Source organism: Osmerus mordax, chromosome 21, assembly GCF_038355195.1.
Source record: "Osmerus mordax isolate fOsmMor3 chromosome 21, fOsmMor3.pri, whole genome shotgun sequence".
NCBI lineage: Eukaryota > Metazoa > Chordata > Actinopteri > Osmeriformes > Osmeridae > Osmerus > Osmerus mordax.
The window spans coordinates 5670837-5683139 of NC_090070.1; the positions used below are offsets into that span (position 1 = coordinate 5670837).

Here is a 12303-nt window from a genome sequence, read left to right on the forward strand (position 1 = left end):
GAGCATCAATAGGGCAGGAAACAAAATGAGGGACTATGAACATTCTTCCCAACACACTCAACGCTTGCCACAAACTGCACGACATCTCCACACACACAAAATGCTTACTTATGCACTTGAAACTTATACACATCCATACAGTCCTTTTTATTTGCTCTGATACAGACTCTCTCTTTCTCACTATTTGACACACACACACACACACACACACACACACACACACACACACACACACACACACACACACACACACACACACACACACACACACACACACACACACACACACACACACACACACACACACAGTCACACACACTGGGGTTGCACACCATTCTAGCTGCGATGCACGATGCTGTCGATGCTCTCCTGAACATCTGCCATCTTTTTTAACACCTGGTTGACCTTCGCCTCATCAAACTCCAGGCACACAAACTCGGAGTCCTGTAAAAGACAGCAGAGACGTCAGAGGAAAGAGGACGATGTACGACACAATACAATAACAGTCTGCACACGATCTGTACAAATGCATGACAAAGCAGATAAACATGAGATGATACCGCAGCAGGAAACTGTTGCATGTGAGAATGATGCAATGCAGAGCAAAGTACTGTATATAATCTGAAACAACGACCTCTGTTTCGCCTAAAAAGCCCCTTTCCTAAATCTCAGAGCGCTCGAATGATGGAAGTCTACCAGTCAAAGTCAAGCTCTGTTCACTTACTTCCAGTGATTGTCGTACATAACTCACGGTAGAGAAGGTGTACTGTAAACATATGGTGCTGACAATGACAGCTGCCAAGATCAGGGAGTAAGTAGGATGTCAAATTCAAAAGCTCAAGTGCCAAACTGTCCACAGAAATGTGAGGAAGGAAACGGCTCTGAATGTTTTTGTCATGCTGTGAATGACCTACAGGCCTCCTAATTTTACGGGGGAAAAAAGAAAAAACAGACGGTACGTTTAATATAGACCAAACTCAGCCTGTGGCCCTACCATTCAAGTCTTCCCATTATAAAAATGGGTCCCTTGAAACTTTCCCTTCATTCTCTGGGTTCTCCAGCGGCTCAGACAAAAATATCCTCCAATGTCGGTTGTCTGAATGTGACCTTTCAAAACCGGTTTGCTATCAGAGAACGCAGAAGAAAAGACAAGAGGGGGAAAGGGGGTGGAGGTCATGATCAAATCGACCATAGGGTGCAAGGACACCTTTTCCTCTAATTTGTATTTTATTTAATGAAAAAAATGTTAATACCGTTTTTGGCATTTCTGAATGTAGTTCATATAATCCTGTAAAAGTCAAAGTGGTTTCAATGACCTAAATCATGCCCCAGATCAGAATGTTTGAGACCCGTACAGCTAAATAAACTAACAATGGCATGGCATGCATAAGGACTAGAGTGGATAGGTTAACTGATCCTGCATCCGCTTCTGCAGTTTGGTAAGTGCATCGCCTGCCATCGACTACCGACTGACAACCTATAGATATTCAGTGTCCTTCACGTGAGGGGAGAGGGGGCAAGGTCAATTGGCCTATAAAGCGTCCATCTTTCGCATGGGCCAGCCATGTGATATAAAAGGTCTATTCATTCTGTCTATGTGACGCCAGACCGGTTATATTACCTGCCACTTAAAAATGAATGAAGATCCAGGAAGAGACACAATGGAGGACAGGGGATTGTCCATCTGCAGCTGTTGTTTATTTCCCGTTTGTTCTTTATAATGGACATGTCTACATTGTACCCTTGCACCTCTCAATGACCTGTTGCCTGGTAACCTCTTGACACAAACCCCCTCCCCAACACACACACACACATCTATTGTTTGTTTAGGTAATACCTGTTTCTCTGGAAGATAGGGCATGTATTCAAATGGCACCTGCCTGCGAAAACATCATTGTATCTGGCCCATAAAGAGATATAATGACTAAATAAATGTAATTAAAGTACATTAGGGCTAGGACTCATATGTCAATGCTTCCAGTGTTCTTTGGAGAGTGACTTGTGTCAGTCACTTGAGCAGTACCTGTAGACTAGTTTTGCTTATGCAAATACACTATATTATTCAGTTTAAGCCAAGCTAGACACACCCACTGTATTTCTATTGACATAGGGAGACCATCCTATAGTTTAAAAGGGGGGGGGGGGATTAGTACATAGGTACATACGTATGTACAAATGAATTGGTACAAATGCGTAGGCCATCTTTACAAATACAAAAGATCTCTAAATATCATCTGTGAACGAATCAACTGGTTAACTTAAGTTCAGCACAACTGTACTGACCAAGATAATGGTTGCTCAAGGGTGTGGTGCTCCACTAGCCTCATTCTTAGTGCCAGGGGAGGGGTAGACTGAGCAGAAGCACAACCACCTTCACCACCACCAACCCCAACACCTCCTCCTCCAACACCTCCCCCCCTGTGACCTTTTAAGTTCAGATAAAAAATAGGGCAAAAATGAGGCCTGTCAACTTGTTGGTATATGCTAATAGAAAAAAAACTGGATTGTTAAATTACTTCATGTTGAAAAGTAGAGATTATGATATATGCCTATTCATGTTTAGAGTTATTAAGAAACACAATAACAATAACTGACAATAAAATACTTGAACTTATGTGCCAGTGAATCCATTGAATGTGATCCTTTCAAACAATGTTAATTTTTATATTGCATTGGGCTATTTTTATAAATGTTTTAAGTTCAACCAGCAAAGCAAGGTTAAACTTCGATCCATCCATCCATCTTGTAGCATTGTGCTACATTTTAATTGAGTTTGACCAGCAAAACAAGTTTCAACTTCCATCCCATCATCCATTGTTCCGGTATTGTATTGTATTGTATTAGGGAGTCAGGTGGCTGAGCGGTGAGGGAATCGGGCTAGTAATCCGAAGGTTGCCAGTTCGATTCCCGGTCATGCCAACTGACATTGTGTCCTTGGGCAAGGCACTTCACCCTGCTTGTCTCGGGGGAATGTCCCTGTATTTACTGTAAGTCGCTCTGGATAAGAGCGTCTGCTAAATGACTAAATGTATTTAACCAGCAACTATGCTACATATCCTATCGGCTTTTCTTTTGACGAGTCTAAAGATTGATTTCCCCACTGGATGCAGAACATGGATTCACTGATGCAGAAGAGGTCTTTCTGACGCTCTCCTTCCAGCACTAAGGTGGAACTGACAAATTCCTTGCATTGCGTGTCAGTTTGTAGGCAATCTAATTGGCTATGGTCTACGGGCTATGCTAACATCCCCATACTCAGACTGATAGCGCGTAAAAGCACTTGTTGTCTGGAAACAAAGTAAGAAGCAGTAGAGGATCCTTTGATTTCACAAATGTGGAGGTTCCTCATAAAACAAATACTCCAATAAATATCCTCAGTCCATGTTGGTATGTGGTCACATTACTTTCTTTTGTCAGTAGCCAAAATAGAACATGATTTTAAGAGCCCCATGCTAATGTAAGCTTTTTACATTTTTGACAGTCAATATCATGGTTCTACTTTAGACTATATTAAATTGACTCTGCCTCCAGGCCCAAAGCGTCATTTATTAACAGCCAGGTGAAAGGCTGTGTGTGTCCGTGTGTAGCGGGTGCAAAGTGGTCTCCAACAACACGAGATGCCAAATGCAACACGTAGGAGCTAGGATTTGGCACTTGGATCTACATCAACTTTGACAAAAGATAGTCTTTTTTGGAGCATGTGAACCATTTCCTGCTCAAGTACTGTTGTACTTGAGGTAATCTTTTCTAAGGTTACAAGGAAAGGATGACCTTGGCCAGAATGAAGTACTTATTTAGAATCTGTTGTGCCCTCTTAATGGGCTGATGTGGGTCATACAGGGTCCTGAAGAGGGAAGTACGTCTGGTAGCTAGGCTAAACATTGTGAAAGTCCTAGTTTGGGTTTGGTAGAGCATGTTGACATTTATAACCTGTCAAAACACAGAAGAGATGTTCTGGACTGATTGTAAACTTCTAAATGAATCACATGTGTTGTCTCACTTGATCAACGTTCCACAAACCTGTGTAGTTTTGGAGATACTGCTATGTCAACCGCAACTTACATTTTACAAGGGAAGCCACATAGTAATCAGCCTGGTCCCTGATGCTATAGTAAGTGTTTTAAATTTACAATGGGCTGTGTATTCTTTACAAATAGAAATTACTGAGATACTGTCAGTATTCTGCCGATGTTTGCGAAACAGATTAGTGGTGAAATATCTTGAGGCAGAGTGCAGCCTTCCTAAACAGCTTTATCTTAAATAGCGTGAAAACCACTTTTAGTTTGCAGAAGTAAAACGATTACCAAAGACTATGTGATTGATTACAGAGTCAAGTTAATGATTTGCCATTCAGCTCATGAAGAACGGTTTTACTTAAACTGCATGATGAACCTATCAAAGACAAAGCAGCTATGGATTAGCCTCCATGGTCTGCATTGCAATTCTGAGAGAATATTAAATAAGGTTGTATGTTCAATAATGAAATTAAACTGAAATAGACACCTCCTGATGGTAAAGGTACACTTTAGAAATATTCATAAGCCTACTAATAAATATCTAAAATCCTGACCAGTAATCAGAATGGTATTGAACTTAAAAACTACTTTTTAAAGTCCATGACAGACAAATGTTAACTGTAGGAGCAGAAGAATCTGAGTTCAGGTCCCTAAACAAAGCTCAGCGGACAACAATGGGAGTAGAGCGACTCCACCCCCACCTATTCTAACCAAGTGTATTCCAACAAGTACAGAAGCAACACTTCCTGTCAACTCTAGAGGGAGCAGAGGATTGAAAGTAAAATGGAGCATCTAGACCTCATTGTTTAATGAAAGTGGGCCACTCCTTTGTATAATGTACAATAAGGAGACACATGCAGATGCAGTTTATTCATAAGTAAAAACTTCAAGAAGGGAAGTGACACAGGACCTCACAACTTGTTAACAGTGCACCATCTTTGAGGTCTGCTAAACAGTGACTTCAGCGAGAACAGTCCGTTTTAAGTTACTAATTCTTAACAGTCAAAAGGCAGGAGATGATTAAACTGACCAACAAACTGCTCAAATGGATGATTAAAGTGGTAAACTACATGGTATATGACTGGAGCCGGTCAGGTCAGGTGCTTTGGCCTATTGTGATTAAGATGCGCTCCTGGCTGGAGGCTGGTCCTAGAGCTGTTCTTACCTGGGCTGACCTTCAACCCCACTTGAAATAGCAGTTCCTGTAGTGGTAAATAATATCCACTGTATTCAATTAATTAACTCTTAATATGAATGGACAAAGAGGGCACACTAACAACTAAATTATTCTGGCTAGATTAAATGGTTCTAATAGTATTTTAATGAATCTCCACAGGATCAAATCATATTTTACAGAAAACTGGAGCTTGAAAATGCACTAAAGGATAAGGTATTTATGAATCATGGAAATGGAATACTATATTTGTATTTTATGGTAAGAGGAGAGCCTTAAAAATAATGTGAAGAAAATTTTGAATGCTTTTACTTTCACTCTATACTCCCTTTCCTTTCTCAATAACATTTACATTTAGTCATTTAGCAGACGATCTTATCCAGAGCGACTTACAGTAAGTACAGGGACATTCTCCCCGAGGCAAGTAGGGTGAAGTGCCTTGCCCAAGGACACAATGTCATTTGGCACGGCCAGAATCGAACCAACAACCTTCTGATTAATAGCCGACTCCCTAACCGCTCAGTGATCTGATCCCCCATAACAAACACCACAATGCACTAAACTTGTCACTTTAATCGAAGATTCCCAAACATTTTCGTAAGTGGTGTAATAATGTAGATGATCGCAGGCAATTAGCAAATTTTGCATAAGAAATGTGAGAATACTTTTTCTGAGAGGAGATTAAGCTCGGAATCCTGACTTCCAATGTACCCTGTGGTATTTTCAGTCACTCGGATTTAAGAAACACTAACAAAAAGAGTATTATAATCTAAACTTGTATTCATTTCTAGTGTCTTTGTAGTGGCTTTGTAATGCACTTGTAATGGTAAAACAGATGCAGAATTTAGCAGATTAAATTACCAATTTAATGACAAAATTACAAGGAAATCCTTGAAAAATGTTGATTGGATTCTTCTATGGCACTACTTCCTCCGTATAAACCCAATTTATGTCTTTTTAAACATATAAGGACTGGAAGGTTGGTTGATGATCTATCTGCCATGCATTTGGGGATACAATGGGAAATCACCATATTTTCACTCCAATGTGTTTTATACGATTCAGTGCATTGCCAGTCTCTGTCAAAGAGAGAAATCTAAGCATGTACAGTATAGTATGTAACTGAGTTGAATTGGTTAAACTCACTCAGTATACCACCTACTCGCAACATCGAATTTCTTCTTAGTGGCGTAGCAGGTTACAGCGTTAAAGCGGTGCTTATGAAAGGATGAGTGAGTCACAGGACCCTAGTTTGATCCCAAGAGTGGCACGTGAGGGGGGAAGAAACACTGATTAGCGTGATGACACCCGTCGCATGTATTCCACCCACCCACAGACACCCTCCTCCCCTCCCTCCTTCTCACCTCTCCAGTCCTTCCCAGCTCCAACTCCACCAAGGCCACAGGGCTGCTGGCCGTCTCTCCTCTGCTGGCCGAAGTCGGAAGGTCAACCCTCCAAGTGAGGCCCCTCAGGCCGGCCTCCCATCGGCTCTGGCCCAGCAGGCTCTCTCTGACCCGGCCACGCTGACCCTTCCAGAAGCGGGAGAGGGCTGCAGCCTGCTCTGTGCTGACGCCACCCTGCTTCTTGGTCTGGGCTGTCAGGAAGGCCTCCAGCTGGGGCTGGTCCATGTCTGCCATGGCAATAGACTGAGGAATAACATTTATTTGTATTTTTTATGAGAAGCAATGTAATTTTCTTTATTGTGTGAATGTGGTTGCAACTGTCCATGATTTTCACAAAGGTGTGTTAGTGCTGCCACCTAATGACATCATGTTCACCTTTAGTCACCTTATAGGCGATAAAGAAAACCTAAACTAATCCGTGGCTTTTGAAAAGCAATGTTGTGACAGTGAATGTCATTTTAAATAAATATCAAATCCAAATGTAAATTTAACAATGTACATGTCAGAACGAAACGGACAAAACTATCAGCCGATCGAGCTAAACGATGTTACAAGTTGTGTAGCCTATAGCATGAGAGAAAAGTTAACACCATGTAACGCTATACCATCAAACACAGTTTAAAGATACAATTGCCTGTATTGCAAATACTAGCTATTAGTATTAGTAGCCTGAAACTGGTGATACTGTAGAAAGCTAGCAAATCCACAGCATATTTATTTGGACAACTACCTTCAAAAGGCCTCTCATCTTCTCGTGCAAGGCGTTAAATTCCTGTTGTGCGAGGTCGGGAAAAAGTTCATTTTTCAAAAGTTCTTCTGTTATTTCACCATTATTGTAATATACTTTTTGAGCTATTCCATTTAGTAAACTGTTCAGGGATTTAGTTGGGTCCACTTCCGCCATAGCGCTGCTTTCGATCACGTGACAACATGTCACGTGAGAATTTGCTCACGCTTCGGTTTCACGCATACTCTTTGTTCAAGCGTAACATCCACAACAAAGATGGCGTCCACTGGTAAACGTGAAAACCCCAACATTGGAATCACTAAGAGTAAAAGGCAAAAGAGTGGCGCAGATAGCGACAAAATAGATGATCTAGCAGCATCTGAAAGTGTGCTATCCGGATTCAAACTGAAGACCGTTCTGCGGGACTCGGCGCGGGAAAAAAACATCTTTCTTCATGGGAAGTTAGATGACCATGAGGCTGTTGTCATCCTGGAGAAGACACCAATCAGAGAGGACACCTTGTCCGAGATGTTCAGTGGCTCTAGACTAAAGTTGGAGATGAAAAATGACATCTACAGCACTTATCAACTTCAACCCCCTGCTCATCTGAATGAGATCAAGACCACAGTGGTGTGTCCCGCCACAGAGAAGCACGTTAAGAAGTACTTATGCCAGGAGACTTTTTTGGTGGAGGAAACCGGGGAGGATTATCGCTCTATCACTCTGCCTTACATTAAGAGCCAGAGCTTTGGGATACAGTGGGTCTACAACATCCTGGAGAAGAAAGCTGAGGCAAATCGTATAGTTTATGAGGATCCAGATCAGGATGTTGGCTTTGTTCTCCTACCAGACTTAAAGTGGGACCAAAAGCAACTGGATAACTTGTATCTGATAGCCATCGTTCATCGAAGAGACATCAAAAGTCTGCGGGACTTGACTGCTCAGCATCTACCACTGCTAAGAAATATCCGCCAGAAAGGAGAGAAGAGCATTCTGGAGCGGTATGGAGTGCCAGCCAGCAAGATGAGGGTTTACCTCCATTATCAGCCATCCTACTACCACCTTCATGTCCACTTCACGGCCCTGGGCTATGACGCTCCGGGCACTGGGGTGGAGAGAGCACACCTACTCTCCGATGTCATTCAGAACCTTCTGGCAGACCCTGAGTACTACCACAGTCGCAGCCTCTCCTTCCCACTGAGAGCTGACGACAGCCTGCTCCGTGAGTTCAAAGAAGCTGGGAGGTTGTCTACATAATTCCAGCTATCCTAGTTGTAAACTGTTATGTAAGCAGTTGTGCTTTTTTTTTACCATAATCTTTATACAAAATGTAATACTTGTTTTATTAAAGTGTCCTCAATCCACTATTGTGTGTGTGACATTGTTTTTTATTGTATTTCTTTTTATTGCCAGTTTTTCAGAGCAACAATATAACAAAGACACATAATAGGCTACCGCTTCTCATGCTTGTTTCTATCAAACAGTTCAGTGCAAATGTTTTGGCTAGATTAACAAAATGGAAGACATTTAAATGTTTTCATATTATATCAAATCAGGGTTAGTTACTCGCAACTATTACAGTAAAAATCTATAGTACATTATCTTCATGCAGCATGCCCAAATTGTCAGAGCTTTGCGGTGCACAAAGAAAATGACTTATATTAAATGCAAGCAGTCACAGTATGATATGATTAACAGTTATATGAACATTTTATACATAATTATAACTTTAAGTAGGCCTATAAAATCAAGGCCACCGCAACGTAAAAAGGGGAGTATTATTTGTTTGAGATTTGTTGGGACCAGAACAGGCTGAATGGAAGTACTTACATGGCTTCTACTGGTCAGTGGATATTTAAGCTATGAAGATGTTTCAACTCAACGGGTTATTACATTCATGAATAAATGGATTACTATTTTCAAAATTTCTGCAAAACTATCTCATTAAAAAAAACTAACCACTAGTCAGTGATTTTGCTTTACGTGAATATATGCAAAATTTGTTACACTATATGAAATGAAAATGCACTCATGCAATCATATAATTATTGTTGTCGTTTGGTACATATAAAGAATAGGTCTATGTATTATGCAAAAAAATCTTGATCTTATTTAGATTCTGAATTACAGAAAAAGTACAAGGGAGTCCATGCGCCATCTTTTGACAAAAAAGAGAATCGCAACCCTGAAAGACAAAAAAAATCTCAGAAGCTGATGCAGCAATGAACAGAAATGAGAGCAAAATAGCTGAAACTAGCTTTTCCGGATGTGATTTCAATATTGGGTAATAAATGGATATGCCTTCATTTAGGAAAAGCCGTGAAAGGAGGGTACACTGAAAATCGTCTTCACCGCCCACCCCATCTCTATACTTTCCGCACCTCTCTCTCTTCCTCTGTCCTCCATCCCTCCATCTCTCTGTCCATTTCCTTTTATCCTCTCTTCTTTAATAAAGAATTACTTTAATGTATTTATTCAAGCTGTATTGGCATGACATCAGTATCACAGCACAGGGTAATACAAAGCACAAGTAATGAGTGTATGTGTATTAGTGTTTCAGGGGTGTGAACCTACAGATTCATCATGGTTATATGCAGGTGTTTCAGTAGTTTTTCCCTAAACGGCCTATCATAGATTTTATATGAATGCGCCCATTTCATATTTATGTGAATGAACATTTCATAAATGTGTGTGTAAATGTATTTCATATGTGTCTATGCGAGCGTTTCACATGTAAGTTGAGTTTTCAGTAGTATTGATGCGTGTGTGAACATTTCACATGTGGATGAGAATGTGGGTTTTGTGTAACAACAGTCTGAAATATGTCCTACACTACCCCTCATAATGACACCTGCATGTGCAGTACATACATGAAAAATACCTTTCTGCCACATGTTGGTACTGAAGAGGATTTCCTCTTTACCTTGGGGGGAAAACACACTTGGTAGGCCTACATAAGGGAGGCTCATTTAACGTGTTTGAAAAAATGTGTATTCTGTGTGATTTAGTCACAGTACCTGACACATTCAACTTCTTTTATTATTTTACGGCAATCAAAATGCTAGCCATAATCGTGGTAAGTGATTGGTCAACTCACCAGTTATGGACAAGGTTCCCACCAGTAGGCTGATAAAGTTAATTGTGTCCCGCCTGCTCTTTCCCCCCAGATTCACCGTTAACAGAACCAGCAGGTATAGAATACTATCATTATTCCCAAACTTGGAAAGAAAACAATATATATATGTAAGTTGTAAACAAGATATCAGTGAAAATGTATTTAGCAAATATACCAATGAAACAAAGTCACAGAATACAATTCGGACTATCACCCAAACCACACTATCACAGGTTTTACAGTATACTTTTATTGATCAGTAATCTCAGTCTGATAAGACCATACTAAGTTTAATGGGAATCTCGTTGACCTAATGTTCATATGTAATATTGTGCATCCTACATCGGATTGATCATGTGGTCAGTGGGCAAAATAAACATCCAAAGCAATAAGAAACATTGAACAGAGAACCTGGTAGAGTTACAAGATGAGGTTCCTGTCATAACAGGAGAGAACCTGGTAGTTACAAGATGATGTTCCTGACAGCTCTCCTCCACCTGACTCTCCTGTCACGAGGACAGTAAGACTGAAACGCAGTGAAAACATGAGACTCCCTCTTGATTTGAGCCTCTGTCTTGACAACATGGATATGGATTAATTTCAGCATTTTACATAATTTCAGTTCATTTCTACTGAGAGAGACAGAGATGTGTGTAAGTGAGTGTTAAGTTGTGTATGTATTGTACAGAGAGAGTTTGCGTGTATGTGTGTGTGTGTGTAGGTGTGTTAGATGAAGGTTTCTTATAAAGGATTATGTATGAAGAATTATGTATGGATTTAGGTGTAGTTCGGTGGGCATATGTGAAGGCCTCCGTGACATTGCTTGTAAAATGGGCTATAGAAATCAATTTGATTTGATTATTAATCAGACAATCCCTGATGCAATGTTAATATTGTCTGTTGTACTATTTAACTGTCTAAATAGACAGATTTAAAACAAATACATAATCCTATTTTGTTATGTAAAAAAATTTCAGCAATTGTTTATCCTTGTTATAGTTTTTCATTTACTTTTATTTACATTGTGTCCACCTTATTACTGACTCTGCATGAGAGATGAGCTTGTAGAGTAAAGAATAAAGAGAGACATCATGTCAACAAGAGTGTGTGATATACTAACTACAAAGAATTACTATAACTTTACTTAACTAATAAGTAACGATTAATTATTACCCCTCAGAATAACTATTTATTCAGTATAATGTTTTTATGAACACTCATGGTGGGACATTCACACTTAACCTCTCTGGTAGATGCAGCTAAAACACACAGGGGTTGGCATCATCCATGACCTTTACGGCTGTTAACTCAGGTCCTTTCTCCTGTTTAAACTGACCATGTTCACCTGATGGTTTACAGACGCAACATCTCCACACCACCACAAGGGGGCTTCCCATGTTCACAGAGCAACAAGAAGCAGACTTGGGTGGTGTTCTAACCTTCATTCTTCCTTTATTTGTTTTTTTTTGTTTAACAAAAACACTGACTTTACACATGCAGTTCTTTTATTGATCACAAGGTGAAGCAGGTACTCTCTGGGTGATGACAATCAGGTGTGTGGGAACCGTTTTGGAGCATTTGATCATTTAATCTACCAATGTTATACCTGTGCTAAAGTGAGCATGTCTATATCAATCAAAGTTTATTGTCGCATACACCAAATTGCTTCAGTGCAGCGAAATTCTTAAGACTTGGCCAGCAACATCTACGCAGTAGATACAAATAACAAAGTAACATAGTAACATATACCAAAAATAACATTTAACACTATAACATATAACACTATAACATATAACATTAACAAGTAACAACAACACAAAAAGAGCTATCAGCAGTTTAAAATGTGAAGAAATTAGGAATATTATATT

At 40.1% G+C, this 12303-nt stretch overlaps 2 protein-coding genes across 2 annotated transcripts; one reads left to right on the forward strand and one right to left on the reverse strand.

Annotated features, from left to right (window-relative positions):
- Window positions 1-276: 276 nt before the first annotated feature.
- Window positions 277-7497, reverse strand: commd1 (copper metabolism (Murr1) domain containing 1). Its single transcript, XM_067259685.1, has 3 exons — window positions 7324-7497; window positions 6555-6836; window positions 277-444 (listed from the first exon to the last, which is right to left on the reverse strand). Exons 1-3 carry the CDS (start codon window positions 7495-7497, stop codon window positions 337-339), a joined length of 564 nt encoding a protein of 187 aa, XP_067115786.1. The 3' UTR covers window positions 277-336.
- Window positions 7498-7596: 99 nt separating this feature from the next.
- Window positions 7597-8685, forward strand: dcps (decapping enzyme, scavenger). The gene has a single exon (XM_067259620.1). It carries the CDS (start codon window positions 7597-7599, stop codon window positions 8575-8577), a length of 981 nt encoding a protein of 326 aa, XP_067115721.1. The 3' UTR covers window positions 8578-8685.
- Window positions 8686-12303: the final 3618 nt, after the last annotated feature.